Below are 19838 nucleotides of genomic sequence, written 5' to 3' on the forward strand. Positions count from 1 at the left end.
TGTGACGACATATGTTATCACAGTCTTGGGTTCCTAAAGTCAGTCATTGTTCTGTCCAAACCCAGTGTGGTGGAGGTGTGGTCCCTGGATCAGTTGCAGGAGAGGAGTGGTGCAGTGAGCTCAAGGGGGCGGTGCTGGGAGGCAGGTGAGGCCACAGGTGGTGGCGTTATGACTGATGACAGTCTCCATTTCTTTTCATAGTGGAGGAAGAGACGAGCGGAGAAGGAGGAGACGGACATCTGGGCTGAGGGGAGATTGTCTTTGTGTGTGCAACTGACAATAAAGTGCAAATCAGTGAGTCAACCATTGAGTGTGTTGGGTCCTCCTTGTACACCCATCATACACAAAAATGATTCAACATTTAAAATAATAAGAGTTTGTTAAAAGCTAGGTCAAGTTCATTATCGGTGATGACACAAACCCGAACCCTACGCAATACAAAGATGTTCCCCAAATTTCTACTTCACAGACCTGTTTTGGTTTTCTCTAAAACACAAGTATGGAGTTAGGCATCACCACCCACAGTTAATATGCACCAATGTGTTAGGGCTACAATGGGTTTTTGTTTTGGCCATGTGCTCAGTAAGCAACACTCCAGAAACTAGATGTTACATTTCAAATAAATACTCATTTTGACATCAGACTTTCATTTGGGTGTGGAAACGGCCCTTAGCTCTTTGCCTTCCAGTAAGTCAATTTTTCAACCATAGCAGGACATCAAGAAAAGACCACCATCAATCGGTTTTCAACGTCTGATGATTGGTGACTGGAGATCAGTTGAAGGTCACATCTCTCACCAACAGGGACAGTCTCCAACCCTTCTCAGAACCTCAATATGTCAATCAGTTCAGAAAATGGCTGGATGTTCAGTTTGCAGTAACAGTGAATGTGTAATTCCATGGTCCCATCAGAGGGTGCAGTTTGTGCTGCTGTCAAACATTTGCTGTAATCTGTGTGGATTCATGTTGAAATATATTCTGTGTGAAACTACAGTTTGTAACTTTAAAGACATTTTAAAACATGAACAAGAAAACATATTCAGACAATTTTGATTTTTCACAGTATTCGTATATATTCGTATATATCACAGTTGTCCAGATAATTTATGAAAAGTTAAAATACTAAGTGTAAAAAATGTCATGCTCTAATCACCTTTGACGTTCACCTCAAAATGTTATTTGGTCATTACATGATTTCTGCCTGCTGTTGGTACTAAACTCAATTATATTACATTTGTGGTTTGCACCAGTTTTTTTCTTTTTTGACTCAGAGGTCGGTGTTGACTGAGCGAACTTTTGTTCCTAAGCCTTTCAGACATACGTCACTTGTGTAAATAAAGGCTGCTGCTGAGGTCAGAGGTCATGTTCAGAATCTAATGCTTTAGTTTGTCTCAATGAACATGTTATGAGCTCATATAGCAAACAGCATATTGGGAAGAAGAAGCAGGAGTGGTTAAATAAAAACATGAAGGTAAAGAGACATGCAGCAACCTCTTAGTATTGATCTGGCTTCTGCCTGACTTAGGACAGCTCACACATCAAATATTTACCTGCTGATACTGAGGTGAAAGTCTTCCAGTGGTGTTCAGCTTGTGGTCACACATACTTCACAAACCAACCTGAAATGAGACTAAAACTTTTTTTTTTCAACCCTACAGTGACAGGTGTTTCTCATTGCATCTGAGTAATAAAGAAGTTGAGTCATTTTATTTTATTATTTATTTATTTATTTATTCATTCATTCATTCATTCATATTCTTTCAGATCTGATCATTGTAATATAAAAGTCGTTTAGGATTTAACAGGACATAATAAATACAAAGCTGAATCTCTCCTAGCCCACCCCACTCCCATGGAGGCCAACACTACCCTCCGGTGGTGGTTAGACAGCATGGCACGTAAGCTTGTTACAGAGTGTGGAATTAATCCAGCTCAAACAATAAACTCAATAAATAAAATAAACATGAAACTATATAACATCATCCAGAACAAAAAACCCTACATAATCTTAAATAACATCAAGTTATTTCTTTTCAAATCAAAGTATTGCACTTGAAGTTCTGATGCAGAGATTAACTTTTTGTGGTGTTACGCCACAGTTACCCATGATTCAGCCATTGAAAAGCAGAGTTTACTAGACTGCATACTTATTCTAACATTTCTGGGATAATTTGTTTGGGAGGACTAGTGCAGCTCGATTGTTTCAGAGCTTCATCTGCTGGGTTTCTGCATAAATTGTCAAAGCTCATGTTTTGACAATTTATGTATGAACATACGTATTTATGTATTTTTCAAAAACACCAACAACAGACTTTCATTATAAAACAGCTCTAAAATTATTGGTAAACAATAAAAGAGTTGGTTGTCTTCTTATTTTAACAGCTCCTCCATAATACACAGCAGGCACATAACAAAAAGCCAGTACTGTTCATTGGATATGCTGGCACTCACAGTTGAACCATCATATCTAATTATTAAAACATCTTAAAATCTTTTAAATACACTGAGGTGTCATTCTGAAACCTAAAACCAAACTAATGAGGCTCAGCTATTGTAATACTCATGGCCTGAATGTGGATGAGGATATCAGGCCATGAGTCTCTAGAAGGACAGATTGATACCAGGACAGTCCTCACACACTGCCATTTCTGTTTGGTGCCACAGCTAAAGATAAAGGAGCAGCCGTATTAGGAGGATTTTAAAGTAACAAAGCTTTGCCTGTTGTTCTCTTTTGAAAAAAAAAAAAAATACTATTGCAGCTTATTGCTAATGTTTGTTGTAGATGATTTCAGAGTTTTTCTCTGTGTCTTCTTTTAAGTCACATATAGTCAGTGAGGTGTCATTCTGAAGCCCAAACCCAGGATAAAGAGGTTCAGTGAATGTGGTGTTGAAGGTGTGAATGTGATTGAGGCTGTCAGAAGAGACTCTGTAGAAGGACAGAGTGCCAGCAGCAGCATCCAAATACACTGCTACTCTGTTAGAGACAGAGGATGAGGAGGGGAGACGACTGAATGTTACACTGTTGTTGTGGCACAAAGAGTAACCATCATGAAAGCAGCCCAGGCACCAGGATTGATCATTCCTTCCAAGCCATGAGTGGTTTGTGTCTCCTTTCCTTCTGATTCCTTTATAACTCATGGCAATATCAACCCTTCCTGTCCACTCGACCTCCCAGTAACAACGACCAGTCAGACCATTGTTACACAACAGCTGAGAACGTTCAAATCTGTCTGGATGATCAGGATATGACTGATCCTCTTTCAGATGGGTTGCCTTCCTGTTGTTGTCACATAGTTGGAGTTTTCTGTTTACTGTGTTTGTGTCGATTGTGAGTTGACAGGAATCTGATGGAGAAAAAAGAATTGCAGTTAAGCTGTGTTTTAACATTTATCTGTTTGACACAAAACTATGAGGTTTAATGGTGGATTGTAAATGAACACGGTCTAAACATATTGATTATGTAAGTAAAATGAGTGGAGGTCTGTCAGTGGTGACAAGAGGTTAGTTGATTGATTGGGTGGGTTAAGGCTGCAAGCCTGGTCAGCGCCATCTTACCCTTCCGACCATACATACATTACACAAACATCACATGGGGAAGACAGGTCAGAGAGGTATAACAATGGAAAATACACAACACAAGGAAGGAAAAACCCCACCTCAGCACTAGAGATGGCACGATACCACTTTTTTATGTCCGATACCGATACCGATATCATAAATTTGGATATCTGCCGATACCGATATGAATCCGATATAGTGTTTTTTAATCAACAAAACTGTTTTTTTTTAATATCTTGCTGCATTTTGTATAAGTTCATACTCAAGTTTAAAACAACAACTACACTAAAGCTATTCTGTTATACCTGTATGCAAAAAAAAATAAATTTCATAGTTCAGCAATACTGATCAATCTAATAAACTTAAACCTACACCATCCTCCCTATTCTGGTATTTTAAAGAGTACTTAGCGTAAATATTAAGCAACCTAACTAATAGGGTTCCAACTCCCAGCAACAACAAAAATAAATAAATAAAAAATAGGGAACCACCCCTCACGCTCCACCTCATGATGCTTAATCGACGTAATCAACCTTAATTTGATGCAGTGTGAAAAAATAAATGCACAGAAATCAATTATTTTTCAAGAAATATTAAATAGATTCAACATCTTTCTTCAACAAAATTGCAGACTGCACAGATGGTACCTTCCCAAAGGAAAAAGTACTATAGCTTACTAGGGTATATATATTAGACTTAATAGTCACTATATACAGTAATTGACTTCTATTCATTTTACATCAAATTAAAACTTTGGGTGTCAGATAATTATTTATTAAAAGCTAGACATTTTAAATGAGAATAAGAAAGAAAAGTATGTCTTTGTGCCCCCTTTTCCCTGTTAATGCCCTATCGGCCCCCCTGGCTAAACTTTGCTAGATCCGCCCCTGCACAGTTACCAGCCGTCAGCTACGTAGAAAAAGATCCTCGAGTAGAAAGTAATATTAAATAAATTCTAACAACAGCTGATCAAGCTTAAACGTGCTTCTGTTGTTCAGCTGCTGGTTTCCTCTTTCTGGTGCAAAGTGGGCCAAAAACAAACCAGAGAGACGGACTCGCGACAGAAAAGCCGATCAGCTGATTTAAGCAGTTTCATGATTGAAGTAGCAGCCAGAAGAGGCAGTCGCTCCATATATCGTTTGGTAAGCTTAACGCAGGAATGCTTTACAAACATTCAGAGATGGACTTACACACTTGCTTTACTTCTCTCGGGGATAACTTTATCGGAGATGAAATGCCGGGTTGCTAGCGAAGCTCCACATGCTATCCAGACCACCGACAGGTCCCGCATGCCACAGCCGCTCTATCACGTGATGCATACTGCTCCGACGTGCTAACGTTCTGAGGTGAGTTACGGCGTGTTGCAAGTTTTGTGAGGTGCTTTCGTGATATTTAATGGATCGGATTACATTTTTTATTTTTCTCCGATATCCGATCCAGTAATTTAGGTCAATATCGGACCGATACCGATACGTAATATCGGATCGGTCCATCTCTACTCAGCACATAGCACATAAATCAGCACATAGCACAAAATTCAGCACATCTCACAACACAGAAGACATAAGCTTCGAAGTGTAGGTCTGTGTCAGTGTACATGCGTATGTGTGCGTGTGTGTGTTCCGTGTTCAGCCGATAGAAAATGTCCCTTCACTCGGTTAGGCAACTGTCAACAGTCTTCGGTCGACGCGGGTTTCCTTGATGGAAGGGGAAGAGTCACAACACAGTCTTGTTATCTAAGGGAGAATTTTTGTTATTCCTGTCAGCTTTTGCCTTGAGCATCCAGCTGGCGCCAGGGGAGCCGCATGAGATGAAGATGGTAGTGCGAACAAACTGCTTCCAATTTTACAGTAGGTCTAATGTCCATCACTGGTCAACATATCTCTCAATTCCCATTTTTCTTCTCCAAGATGTTATCCATATTGCGTTCAATAAACACAGTCTGAGTACTCACAGCCCTGCCCATCGTCTATCATGTCAGCCAGCCTTGTGGGATTTTGAACAGCTGTAGGCGCTTCTTGTTCTTCGATAAGCCAGGTCCGAACGAGCTCCAATCAGCCAGAACTCTGTTATCATGGTTCCGAATTGGTAGATGTCGTTTGATGTTCTCCATCAAGAGTATCACCAGAAACACGACGCAACAGACCATCGAGTACCTGGCAGCAAACATCTCCGCAGGACAATTGGGTTCTACCAAGCCCAGGAGTTTGTCAATTTTGTTAAGGGACCAGTTGATCAAATCCATAATTCTTCTTTAGGTTTTTAAAAGAACAAGTCTGGGAGACTCTCTTAGGGTTAGAGAATAAGCGAGACTATACAAAGACATGAGAAGCCAAGGGAAGATAAGGGAGAGGGAGAGGCAGAGAGAGAAAAGTGCGACCACCTCCGTCAAGAGCCAAGAAGAAAGTTCTGGCACAGCCTAACTATTGCAGTGTGATCTGGTCCAGTGCTTTAATAAAAGAAATTAAATTACAACTAACTCGAAATAAAGCTCCATGATGTCATGATGAGTGCTGTGTGGCTGGCAGGATGTGTACCCAAATGCAGGACTCAGAAAAGGAAAGTTAACTTAAAGCGCAGCTTTATTGCTGGGAAAACTCTTCACAGAAATAAACATCACAAAACGAACTAAAAATCACAACATGAAACTAAACATTAAACTAGCTGTTGGAAGAGAGGATGTACTGTATCTGTGCAGAGTGGATATGAGTGCAAATTTATAACCTTGATCTTGCAACAGTAGTCATATCTTCCCTCTAGTGAACCTAATGCTGTCTGTAATGTAGAACCTACTGTGGTGTTCCAGTATTCACATATTCTGGTGCCAACTGAATTTCAGCCAACAACCTGACAGCCAGTAACACATTGTTGGCGTATCGGTAGTCCACCAATCCAGATACCAAGAATAAAGAACCACCACCCAATAAAAACTATTTATTTATACTGTTTATCTTGTGATTAAAAACCACCTGACTGATTGAAATTTCTTAATCATATCACATGCTCTGGTTTAAATACAAACTAATTTCAATTCTACTCACTGCTGAGCTGCATCGCATCTGGATATCGATGAAAATTGTCACTACTTTGAGGGAAAAACTCATTCGAGATTTTACAAAACAAAAACATACTTACACTTCCTCAGACCTGGTATCAACCACTCGACACCAACCGGTTCCAAGCTAAAGTGATACGTTTAGACAAATTCAGATCATCCTATCATTTTATATTATAAAGTGATGTGTTTATAATGTTAGTAACAAGATCACCCAGATACCTGAGAGTCTCCAGTCTCCTGAGTGGATCCTCAAGTCCGCATAGCAGCAGCTTCCCCCCGTCTCCTGTATGATTGTAGCTCAGGTCGAGCTGTCGCAGATGGGATGATGGGTTGGAATGAATAGCTAAGGCCAGAGAAGCACAACCTTCCTCTGTGATCAGACAGCCTGACAGACTGCAGACAAGCAAAATGAGATACATGTCAGTTCATGTGGGAATGCCAGTGTACAATTTAATGGTATTAGAGAACAGCATACTTATGGCTAAAATGATGATAACTCTTAATTTAAATTGTGACAATTAGCTTTTCCTTTCATTGAAAATGTGTTAATAAAATACTAATAGAATTCTAAAACTAAAGAGCCTGAAAACTCAAGACATTACTAACAGTTGCTTAAGACTGAATAAAGCACATGTCCTCCATGACTCAAATTGCTTTACCCTACAGGAGAATGAGGTCTTGAATGCACTTTTTTTTGACTAGTTAGCAAGCATAGCAAGAGAGAAAATGTTTCTTTGTTGTCATCAGGCTGCTTCTAGGTATCGTAGCTCAAATAATAAACATCTCACCAGAGAGTTTCCAGTTTACAATGTGGACTCTCCAGCCCAGCAGAAAGCTTTTTCACTCCCCAAACATTCAGGTTATTGTTACTCAGGTCCAACTCTCTCAGATGTGAGGATTGGGAGCTGAGAATTGAGGACAAACCTTCACAGCTTTTCTCTGAGAGGTTACAGCCACTCATTCTTTAAGAAAAAGAGGACAACTGATCAGTAAAACGATCCACTTACTGACACACGTTAACTAATTCTACTAACTTGTTCTCCTGCTGTTTGTAGAAAATCCAGCAACTAAGATTTATGTACTTACAAAGCTTTCTTGGAGGACTTGACCACTGGAAGTAGCCTGAGAAGACCCTCCTCAGAGGGGGAGTACTTCTTCAGATCAAACACATTCAAATCTTTTTCTGATGACAGTAAGATGAAGACCAGAGCTGACCACTGAGCTGGAGACAGTTCATCCCTAGAGAGACTTCCTGAATTCAGGGACTGTTGGATCTCCTCCACTAGAGAATGATCATTCAGTTCGTTCAAACAGTGGAACAGGTTGATGCTTTTCTCTGCAGACAAATTGTCACTGATATTATTCTTGATGTACTCGACTGTTTTCTGAATTGTCACTGAGCTACTTCTTGTCTTCGTCAGCAGTCCTTGTAGCAGAGCTTGGTTGGTTTCCCATGAAAGACCCAGGAGGAAGCGGAGGAACAAGTCCAGATGTCCATTTGGACTCTGTAAAGCGCTGTCCACAGCACTCTGATATAAATGTGTCTCTGCAGATTCTCTTGATTCATACTTTTTGGAGGGTGTTTGTTTTTCCAGAAGATTGAGTTCAGAGCAGAAGAAGGTCAGATGAACATGAAGAGCAGCCAAAAACTCCTGAACACTCAGATGGACAAAGCAGAACACCTTGTCCTGGTACAGTCCTCTCTCCTCTTTAAAGATCTGTGTGAACACTCCTGAGTACACTGAGGCTACTCTGATATCAATACCACACTCTGTCAGGTCTGATTCATAGAAGATCAGGTTTCTTTTCCGCAGCTGATTAAAAGCCAGTTTTCCCAGAGACTCTACCATCTTCCTGCTCTCTGGACTCCAGTGTGGATCTGTTTCAGCTCCTCCATCGTACTTGACTTTTTTCACTTTGGCCTGAACCACCAGGAAATATATGTACATCTCAGTCAGGTTCTTGGGCAGCTGTCCTCCCTGTCTAGTTTTCAGCACATCCTCCAGAACTGTCGCAGTGATCCAGCAGAAGATTGGGATGTGGCACATGATGTAGAGGCTCCGTGATGTCTTGATGTGGGAGATTATTTTGATAGCTAGCTTCTTATCTTGAAATCTCTTCTTGAAGTACTGCTCTTTCTGTTGTTCAGTGAACCCTCTGACCTCTGTCACCATATCAACATACTGATGAGGGATCTGATTGGCTGCTGCAGGTCGTGTGGTTATCCAGAGGCGAGCAGATGGAAGTAGTTTTCTCTTGATGAGGTTTGTCAGCAGCACTTCGACTGAGGTGGACTTTGTGATATCAGTCAAGACCTCAGTTTTCTGAAAGTCCAGAGGAAGTCGACACTCATCCAGACCATCAAAGATAAACAGAACCTTGAAGTCTTCAAAGCTGCAGATTCCTGCATCTTTAGTTTCAGTAAAGAAGTGATGAATAAGTTCCACCAAGCTGAACTTTTCCTCCTTCATGACATTCAGCTCTCTGAAGGTGAATGGAAATATGAAATGGATGTCTTGGTTGGTTTTGTCTTCAGCCCAATCCAGAGTGAACTTCTGTGTTAAAATTGTTTTCCCAATGCCAGCCACTCCTTTTGTCAGCACTGTTTTGATTGGTTCATCTCTTTCGGGTGAGGCTTTAAAAATTTCTTCTTGCCTGATTGTTCTTTCTGGTTTGTCTAGTTTCCGGGATGCTGTTTCAATTTGTCGGACCTCATGCTGATCATTGACCTCTGCAGTCCCTCCCTCTGTGATGTAGAGCTCTGTGTAGATCTGATTCAGAAGAGTTGAGTTTCCTGCTTTAGCAATCCCCTCAAACATGCACTGGAACCTCTTCTTCATTGTACATTTGAGATGTTGTTGGCATGTAGCTGGAGTTCCTGATTGAACAAAGAACAAATCCCATAAATTTGAGCATTTGATATTAATGTAGAAGATGTAACTCTGACATTTCACATCCCAACCCTAGATAAGAGAGGCTAGGCAATGGACTAGCAGCCCAAAACCAAAACAATACATCCACTGACACAGTGAAGAAAAAAAAGAAAATTGCTCTCCCCCCCCCCCCCCCCCCCAAAAAAAAAAACCCCACCTATTCTTATATGTTGAATGCCAGGATCTCCCTAAAACAGGCCAACCAGTCTTCAACCACCTAGGATATGCATTATAAGTTCATGAAAAGAAAGTGTTGTGAAGATCGGGAAATCAGTTCAAACTGCCACAGAAGTGCAGTAGTGTAACTACTTAGTGGGAATCTGTAGGACCAGATGGGCAAAGTGTGAGCAGAAAAGGCAAACATCAGGTGAGATGATTCTGGGTACTTCACCTGAGGAGGAAGGTGCTGAACGAACTTAAGGCATAGCACCAGGCTGCAATACTTGGCACAGAGAGCATTTGTAGAATGAGAAGCTCATGAGAGAAGATTCATCAGTATGGCTTCCAAGATCACAAAAAAATATAGCTCCATGAATGTCATTAAGAGCTATGCACCATTTTATGTAAGTGATGCTCGGACCAAAGATGTTTTGTTAATATCCGAACAATGCCTTTCTTCAGAAAATACTGAAAGAAGAGAAAAGCTGGAACATCCTGAATTCTCTAACAGGACGACTCACATACAGATGAAGGCAAAATTATTCCCCACCTATCAAAGTCTTTATCAAAAACTCCCCTAACTTTCCCAATTGCTTTTTTGACCATTTCATGCATGAAATATGACAACCTCAATCAGGATTTTTTAAAAGTATTTTTATTCATCTTTAGGCATGAAAAAAAGATTTTTGAACTTTTCAGTTTTTTACATGTCCCCTTAGGTGGACAACATGGGTTTTGACTTATGACTTTCACAAACAAATAAATAATATACACTGTATAAAAACGATAACATAACAAAATATGTTTTTATATATTTTAAATATATTTTATAACAATATAACAAATGTAACAAATATATGTAGAGGCTCTGTGATGTCTTGACTGCCACCCACTGGCTGACCAGTGAGTGGCAGGGTATGGACTGACACATAAGTGTCCAATGTAGTGGTTTAGGTGCAACTATACCATTAACACTAACACACATACAAAAAAAACAGCCTTTGAATAGTTGTCCACTATAGTGACCACTATGCGTAAAAGGGTTAAGTGGGATTTTCAAAATAACATTTCTCAACATACTACTTCTTGTTAGAAAGTAGGAATGATTTATGTTTGTACACAATTTCAGACTGATATCAGAAAAAAAAAACAAAAAAAACTACTAGGCTCAATATTATTAACCCCCTGAAAAACGATTTTTGAGCATTAACGTTGTAAGTCTCGCAGCTTAGAAAATCCAGTTAAAATTGAGGATCCTCTTCTAATTTGCACGCAATGTAAGAACCACAGCAAGGCTTCGAGATGTCACTTGAGGAAGCATACCAAAGACAAAAGAAACAGCTTAGACTTGATTGAAAGAATTGTTGACACTCTCCAAGATATCGATATACAAAGTTCTAATAGTATTTAATAATAGTATCTAATAGTAAGAATGAAAGATTTCAAAGTAGTGATGTGGGGATTGATACTGAAATATCGATTCCTCCGATACCAGTCATTTATATTCTAGAATCGATTCTCACATTAAAATATCGATATTTTAGTAATTTAGAGTAAATTTGTAGTTTATCATTAACAGGAACACAGTGGAAAGAAGCTATATCATTCGGATTGTCTACATTGGAAGGAACTACTTCCTCTTACGCCTTTCATAGTCATGTGCGAAATACGGCTATATAAATGTCTCCACCCCCTGGCGTGCGCACTCACAACAATGGCTGAGTGTAAACGGAGTCATGTGTGGACGTATTTTACATCCACAAACAGCCGAGACGTGGTTTGCAATACATGTGGCAAGAAAATGAGGTGTTGTACAACGCCACTAACCTTGTCAAACACCTCAGAGTAAATCATATCACAGAATATGATGAGCGTATGTTGAGGTGAACTGAAGAGGAGGAGAGGGACAGGTGCTGCTAGGGCGAGACAGACGCCTCTCACGGAGTCCTTTAGTGCTGCAGGCAGGCAAGGTTTTCAAATAGCGCACAACTTAAATTTTTTTTATTTCTATGTGATGAATTCTGCATTATTAAGTGATAAGAACAAGTAATCTGATGTCCTGTAATCATTATGACGCTATAATTTGAGATACAATAAAAGATACAATAAATAAAAAAAGTTTTTGTACAGAGTATCGGTATTGGATCGGTATCGGATCAGTATCGTCGATACCACCCTGAATTTTACTTGGTATCGGATCGGAAAGGAGATCAGTGATATCGCACATCACTACTGAAAAGACAAATGACATGACCTGTCTGGAAAGGACAGTCTTGGGCCTTTTATGTCATTTAGGGAATCAGCTTATGTAGAAGTGCAATGTTTATTGGTTTATCTGGTTATACTGGAAGACAGTGAATGATGCACAATTCATGATTTGATTGTTTATTATACTCAGCACTTTTGTATATGTTTTGTTTATAGACCACAGACATCCACTCCCGCACCTACGAGTCCTTGTACGCCCCATCTGTAAGCCTGTGGTTGCATTACTGTGCTGTAGTGTTAACGAATGACAGTAAAGAAGGAAGAACCTAATTTGAACTCCTGTTAGTTCTGACCGGCACCACTGCTATTCAGCCAACGCCTATACAGTCATTGGTGAAACCCAAATAATTAGTGGCAGACCAAGAAAACCTGCACTTCTGCTGAATTGGACTGGACATCTTCAAGCCAGACTGCAGTATGTTAAGCACAACCTGGAAAAAGACTATCCATACTGAAACCACATCCTAAGGTCAGATAAGACAAAATTAGGGCTCTTTGGTTCTTATGTTTGGAGAACATTCTGATCCACAATGCTGCACTGACAGGAGCTAGAGAGAAAGAGAGCATATTTCTCTCATATTGGCTTTTCTTCATTGACTCCCAGTTAAATCTAGAAAATTTGATGGGCTTACTTGTGGTTCCTAGAGTATTTAAAGGTAGAATGGGAGGCAGAGCCTTCATCTTTCTGGCCTCTCTTCTCTGGAAAGATGCACAGTTTGCTATTAGTATCCAGGTTCATAATTTCAACCAAGGTGATTTTTGATATTTGGGAAATAATTTTATTTCTGAAATTTAAATCTTAAATTATGCATATTTAGCAAGACCATGTTAAAACATTATTTGGTCTCTTTAAAAGGATATGGGTAAAATAATTTTATGGTCCAAAACAAAGATTAGATGAAAAATATGGTTTGCCAGTGAAATTTCAGGTGAAGATTAGACCATTTGACACCCGTGTTTTCCCAAACCCTGCCACAAGCGGTTGTAGGGTTGCAATGACGGTGCTGCTCAGGACTGTAAATACTGCCTGAGCCAGACTCTTAAAAACTGTTTTCTTCCTGGTAACACCTCTCACTCTTCATTGATGAAGTGAGGTCACAAAAGCTGAGATTTACAGTGGATTTGAGGAAATCACAAACATACACCAGAACACAGTCTGAACTTTATAACCAGACGTGGAATGAGTGGGACATAATGTGATAGCAGCCAGGTGTTGGTTTTTTATGAACCTAGTTGGAAAAAAACATGTCTGATCTGGACACTACACTTGATCTTTATAGAAAATGTTCTTACTTCTTTGTAGAGAGTCAGCCAAGGCCTCCTGCTTCATCCACCTCAGGAAGTCATCTACCATCTTCAGAAGAGCTTCTCTGCTGCTCCTCTTCTGGTTTTCACCCTCCAACATCTCCTTATCCTTCCACTGACTCGCTAAACATTCTGGATGATCTGGACTCAGAACTTTCTGGATCTTCTTCAGTTCATTCTTCACAAAAGTGATGATGTTTTCTTCCAGCAACTAGAACAGAATACTATATTTTTTTTTAACATGAATCGTATAATTACCAGAAACATCGTATCTGGTCTTGTACAGAATTTCAACCTACAGGCCTACAAATTACTATAAAGGAACTTTATTACAAAGCCTGCCACTTCATCTATACTGGATGTATAGAAATAATGACTACACAGCTTTACATAAGCTAGTCAGTCAGTCAAATACAATACAACACTGAGAACAGGTGTTACTGTAGAGTTTTAGGTTTGTCCTCTTTATGATTTCATATTAACAATGCCAGAGAATTTTGTTGAACTGAATTACGTCAACAAGAATTTGATTTAATCTGATGAAACTGCGCTACTTGATGTATAAGGAGCTTGGAAGGACACAATCTGGACTTCTTGAAGTTTCTTGCAGACGTTTCAACTCTCATCCGAGAAGCTTCTTCGGTTCTAAGAGCAAGAGAGAGTCCCTGATTTTTAAGCCCCGTTGGGAGTGTCCCTAAGCCCTTTTGGCTTGTTCATCTTCTTGAAATTTAAGGAAGTCCAGATGCTTTCCTTCCAAGCTCTTTAGACTATGATGACTGGATGACCGAGAACCTTCACAGACATGTGCTGCTTGATGTTATATTAGTACACAGTCCTGTTTGATTCGTAGCTCAAGTGAAGGACGTTTCTGTTCATGTACAGACCCTAAATATGGAGTCCAGGTGTTTTTGATCCTGCTGTTCAGACTGACCACTAGGAACCTCTGAGCTCTCCTGATGCATCCTGTAAAAACATAAACTATTAGTTAATATTTGATATAAACTTGAACTAAACATTTGAACAAAAATCTGACCAAACTTCGGCTGCTCAAAAAAAGCAGAAATCATCAACACAGCTTTACTGTCTTCCTTTAGCTTCTATTATGTCTGACTTTCTGTCTAAATGCACTGTTTGAATATTCTACAAGTTGCCAGTTGCCAAACAATACAAAAAAATAGACGACCCTTTACTTTGAAGGATTTTGCATTTCCCCTTCACAGCAGCAACAAAAGAACTTTTAGTGAATAATGTGACTTCTAATTGTGAAGATAGGACATAATTTGTTATTTTTACTTTCATATTGTGATGCCAACAAAATGATGCGTTATTTTGAGGAAACTAATTAGTGTTTAATGGACACAAAATAATCTTATTGAAGTAATGACATCAGTGTAGCAAAATAATAACCATTATCTCTCGGAGAAAATGCTAACGTTTTCTGACACTTGTAAGTTTTCTGTTTATTTTGAAAGTATGAATTAATTCCAGTCACTTGTTTGAAAGTCATCAGGTCTTTTACGTTTGTCATAATAATTAATTAGGTGTACAAGTAAAATACTCAAGAATCCAAAAGCACATGCAAAAAACTGTAAATCATTGTTCCTGACTTTTATTGACTTTAGACCAGATCTTGCTTAAATTTTTGTCTTTCTTTTATTGTGGGTTAGATTTGAACACTTGAAAAAAAAAAGCGTCAATGTGCAACTAAAACAGCAAATAGTGGCCCAATGTAGGATCAAAATACTAGTGAAAACTAGCCCAAACTGGAGCTAAAGCTTTAGCAGTTCTAAGTTTAATGCTCCAGTCTCTTGTGGATCTTGTAAAATAAGATAACAGAAAGCTTTGTGCATTCATTAAAGGGCATATACTCTCCTGGAAGATATAAACAGTGGCACATATAACACTAAATCTATCTATTTGTCAAATTTTACAAATCTATTTGTAGTTTTAGTGTTGAAAGTACTTGTGAGAGAGTTATTCAGAACATCTTTCACAAACTCTGTACACACAGGAGGTTCGCCATCACAGAGGGGTTAACTCACTTTGCCTGTGAAGAAGGTTTCTGTGTAAAATGTCACAGTGGCTTCTTCAACTGGCTGCTATTCACAGACACACAGCTGGATTCAGCTTCAGAGGAGTCGACTCTGTGATCAATGCTGTTCTATTAAGCCTATACAATCATATACTTTTATGTAAAATATTCATTTTCATATTATGGTAACTTACTTTTTGGCAGTATGTCTAAAACTGGTGTTTAAATTATTTGGCCGTTCACTTTTTGAGGACACACAGCTGGGTTCAGGTCTCGGAGAATTCAGCATCTGATGGATCCTAAAAATAAATAGCCTTGCATGAAAAAACGTCATATGTGGATTTGAAGTTAATTCTTTAAATCAGTTAATATTGAAAACAACTCACGTTTTACTGGAGGAACTTTTTTGTTTGAAATCAGTCGCAAGTTCTTTTGAATCGTTGCTCTTTAAGGACACACAGCTGGGTTCAGGTCCAGGCTGGTTCCTGTGAATAATGATGGAGCAGTGGTGTGAGTGCTGAGCTGTGACATGGAGAAGAGTCATGGACAGTTAAAGATGGGCATCTTACCTCTGAGCTTTGGTCTGGCTCTCATGTTCCCCACACAGAGTGGTTTTAGAGGGGGGGACTCCCTCCTCTCTGTCCTCACACTGATCCATAGCAGAGCCCACTCCTTCACACAAACAAAACTTCATGAGTGGATGAACATCAGATTTGTTGCAGATGAACTGAGAACCAGGGACAGCAGCTAATAGTAGGAGACAGATAAAAAGAAAAACAGATAATACGTGGACAGCGTTTAGGTTTGTCAGCTGTCAGATAATTACACGTATGTCACAGTTAGGTTTTTATCCCACCTGTTAGCAACTCTCGTATGACTTCAGTAAGATTCACATGCATCCATTAGTTGTTAATGTGATTGTGTTCTCTCATTTTCTTAATGTTTTTTGAGTACTCAATGTCCATGATTCACCTGCAGGAGCTTTGTGTCTTACATGGGTCGACACCATTGTATTTACTTTGGCAACAAAACAGTGAATCAGGGCTCAAATAAGAAGAGTCTGCAGATGGTGAGAAGTCCTCCTTTTTGTGCTGTGTGGAGCTGCCAGCCCTAACACTCTGCTTCCTTGTGATCTATGCAGTTTTTACTGTGAGATGAAACTCAATAAAATAGTTTCAACTGTGGTTCAACTTTGCCCATCTGTTGGCCAGGTTGAAGCAGATTTACAGCTGAATAAACTGTTCAGCAACAATTCTGTTGACACTGTGTGGCTTTTAGGTCTAACTGTGAGGCAAATAGAGAGTTAACAGCTGTGTATACAGGCATGGTTAAAACAGATAGTTAAATGTTTGTGTACAGCAGGTTTAACAAGTTTAACAAGGTTTTAAACCACAGCAAACATGTAACTGGACTTAAATCAGATAATGTAGCAAAAACAAGAATCAAACACTTCCTGTAAAATATTCTTAGGTATGTTTAAGACTTTGATCTGTGTGCTTAACAAGTTTATTAGACTACCTGACATTAAAAAAAAAACAACAACAACAAGAAAACACAAAGACTTGAGAAATCTGCCAAAAACTTGTTTAAAACTAAATGATGGTATAATGAAATTGCTGTTTGTCGGGCAAATTACAAACTGAATCCACATTTTTATACCCAAATTTACACTGGACTTGTGTCAGAGATCAGAAATTAATCCATCAAATAACCACTAAAACATTTTTTTTCTGTGTTTTCTGTTCAGGAATGAAAGTAAATAACTGTAATAAAATTCTACTGTGCTTTACATTTTTTCTGCTTTTCTGTAAAAGAGAACATTTGGGTATGGATAACATGGATAATTATATTCTAGCATTAAAAATATAATTTAGATTGCAGAGGTTTTGCATACTGGTTGATTAATTGTTACAGAAACATAAACTGTTATTTTGGTAATAACTATTACTGTTAATATAAGGACAGCTGTGGCATAAACCTTACACTGGAGGTGGTTTGATAAACTTGTTCAGCACTGCAGCTAAAATGTCCTGATAAATCTTCAGTAAGTTACAGATAATTATTTATAGATTTTAATAAGTACGAAGATGTGAATGCTAACAGTCACACGGTCTATAGTCAGTCTACTGGGACAAATCATGGTATCATGGCTAAATGTGCTGTTTCACATTTCTTTCTCTGTTTTACAATCCAGGCCTTTTTCAGGGCAATAACTGTAACACTGTAAACTTTAATATTGGCCTAATTACTGCTTACAGAACATGTAACGCAGGAATGTCAAACTTGATTTAGTAATGAACCCAATTTGATCTCACGTGGGCTGAAAGAGTAAAATAATTTCACAATAATCCACTTTTTTGTGTTTTAATATAAACACGTTCAAGAATATTTTTACATTTACAACAGATCAAACAAACTGCCAAGATCTAGAAATACCTTCAGCACAGTTTCCCTGCCTGTGTTAAACTGTCTTAAACTTTGAAATGTGCAAAGTCGTCCAAAAGTGGGCTGTTTCTGGCCCCGAGGCCGCATGTTTGACACCACTGTATCTTTATGCCCTGAATAAAAACACACTGCATCCAAACAGCTGACAGGGTTTGTTTTTTTTTCACCGAGCAGATATTTACTCGCTCCAGGCATTTGTTCATTCCGGGACGTTATTTTGAGTCATTATCCAAATTTCCTTGTCACCAGATTCACTTTCTGATAGAAACCGCTTTACAAGTTTAATGGTTTGGCCTCAAGATACGATTTTAAAAGGTTCCCTTGTTAAAGCTACACTTCTATCAGCGCGCGTGCTTTCACAGATCTCTCCATCATACTTAACCAGTCCGCACGCTGGGCTCTGATAATCACATAAAATAAACACTCTACAGATCCGCTCTTACAAACAAACGAGCAACTTTGCAAACAAAAGCAAAGAATAAACCACAAACAAACACTTACCAAAGTATAAGTATCCACGTAAACATGACAAAAGCCAGTTTAACTAACCAGGAAATAAACAGAGGCTGACCTGATACAGGAGATCGCCCCGCCCACCAGTCTACCTCAGCCGAACGACTGAAGTTCAAGTACAACCAAGTCCACTATAGCTATTAGCGTTTCATGTGGTTTGAACTACTTCAAACAGAGTTAGTTTAGTGCACTGGTTAAACTATAGTCGTTATTTTCTAAGTAATATTTTCAGCGCGTGTTAACCATCAGTGTGCCACACCTACTGTAGTTACTAATGGTGACCACTAGAGGACAGTCACCACCATGAAAACTTCACCTGAAGCGCAGAAGCTTAAACGGCCATCAGCAGATTATATACCAGAGGCTCCGGAGCCAAACCGACTTCATTCTGTGGATTCTCTGAATGATGAAAACTTCATGATATAATTGCAGATTTCTTCATATATGACCTGCATGGAGAAGCTGAAAAAATGTCTGATACTGATGTACAAACCTGAACAAGAGGCTGTTGGTACCTGAATCTCACCACCCGCTTCTGAAAATAAAATTAGGCTCAGAATCAAAGCTCCAGTAGTCAGCTCTGTCCTGACACACAGTCCTGTGATTTACTGTTTTAAAGGACACCTTATACCACATGTGTCAGTGGTTTGACACACCCAGAGTCTGTGGCTTCACATTGAGTCAGGCAGGAGTTAGTCTGTGATCTCAGGCCAGAACAAAAGGACACCAGATCGCACCTCTGCCACAGAGCACTCCTTTGAGGTGGAGGACTTCTTTCCTCAATCAGAGATCTGTTTTCAGCCTCGGAGCTCAAACAATGCAAGTGGAAGACAGGACAGGGCGGTCTCTGATGGTGCTTCAACAGTTGTCAGCAAATAAAACTGCACACAGTCAGGGATCTATGATCAATTGATCAACTGATATATTTATAAGGCCAGAGGTCAGAGGTCGAAGTTTAATTACAATTTATGGACCCATTTTTATAAAAAATAATGCACATTACGCTTCACAAATAAATATATCAGGAAATTCCAGTCATGTGTGTTTAATATGATGGCTTCAGGTATAACTGTTACTCTTCAAGTTGCCTGGGTGAAGGAGAGCTAACACTGCCCTCTTTGGGTAAAGTTCATGATCACAACTTTCATGCTTTAAATTTAGTTTCTGTGAACATGACATAACATAGAGATTAATAAAAGATTAAACACTATTATTGGATTAATGTCACCTCTCAAATATGCTGACAAACTCTTAATTACAATAAGAAAAAAGTCTGTTGATTGACATCTGTGCTTGCGACCACCACAAGCACACCAGCACCTTAGATTTTTGCACACGTTTGGTCTTGTTCTCTCTATGTGAGTGTATCATAAGAGAAGTCCAAAAAAAGTTTTTAAACTCTTTAGCCATGTTAAAACCATCTAGAAAATGCTGGGCGGGTGTTGATTTAGCGGTACAAACATGTTCACATTAAAAACTTGTTACTGTTTGAACTTCCTGAAAAGAGAAGCAGTTGCCTTTTAGTGAATCTAATCTTTCTCAGAAACACATTCTGGATTTTTATAACT

The 19838-nt window shown here is 39.1% G+C and overlaps 1 protein-coding gene across 5 annotated transcripts; it reads right to left on the reverse strand.

The window, feature by feature from the left end:
- Positions 1-1704: 1704 nt before the first annotated feature.
- LOC309700854 (NLR family CARD domain-containing protein 3-like) lies at positions 1705-18359 on the reverse strand. Of its 5 annotated transcripts, none has more exons than XM_082524716.1 (11): positions 18259-18359; positions 15882-15984; positions 15699-15797; positions 15507-15611; positions 14165-14243; positions 13269-13491; positions 7702-9493; positions 7404-7577; positions 6835-7008; positions 6693-6739; positions 1705-3343 (listed from the first exon to the last, which is right to left on the reverse strand). In XM_082524716.1, the coding sequence occupies exons 2-11, from the start codon at positions 15968-15970 to the stop codon at positions 2766-2768; spliced, it is 3360 nt and encodes a 1119-aa protein (XP_082380842.1). In that variant the 5' UTR covers positions 15971-15984; positions 18259-18359; the 3' UTR covers positions 1705-2765. The 5 variants fall into 5 exon arrangements, with proteins under 5 accessions (XP_082380842.1, XP_082380841.1, XP_082380843.1 ...); XM_082524715.1 differs by having other exon boundaries at positions 15882-16059; XM_082524717.1 differs by lacking the exon at positions 7404-7577 and having other exon boundaries at positions 15882-16059.
- Between the last annotated feature and the right edge of the window lie 1479 nt (positions 18360-19838).

The sequence above is a fragment of the Aulonocara stuartgranti genome, assembly GCF_965226115.1.
Source record: "Aulonocara stuartgranti genome assembly, chromosome: 23".
NCBI lineage: Eukaryota > Metazoa > Chordata > Actinopteri > Cichliformes > Cichlidae > Aulonocara > Aulonocara stuartgranti.

What these genes read in the sequence shown, in the direction of transcription:
- LOC309700854 (XM_082524715.1), bottom strand. Translation starts at nt 16,006, where the DNA reads ATGAAGTTTTGTTTGTGTGAAGGAGTGGGCTCTGCTATGGATCAGTGT. An exon ending in AGCCAGACCAAAGCTCAGAG is followed by an intron (nt 15,798 to 15,881) that starts GTAAGATGCCCA and finishes CATTATTCACAG; the next exon opens with GAACCAGCCTGGACCTGAAC. An exon ending in AGGAGACTGGAGACTCTCAG is followed by an intron (nt 6,740 to 6,834) that starts GTATCTGGGTGA and finishes GTATCACTTTAG; the next exon opens with CTTGGAACCGGTTGGTGTCG.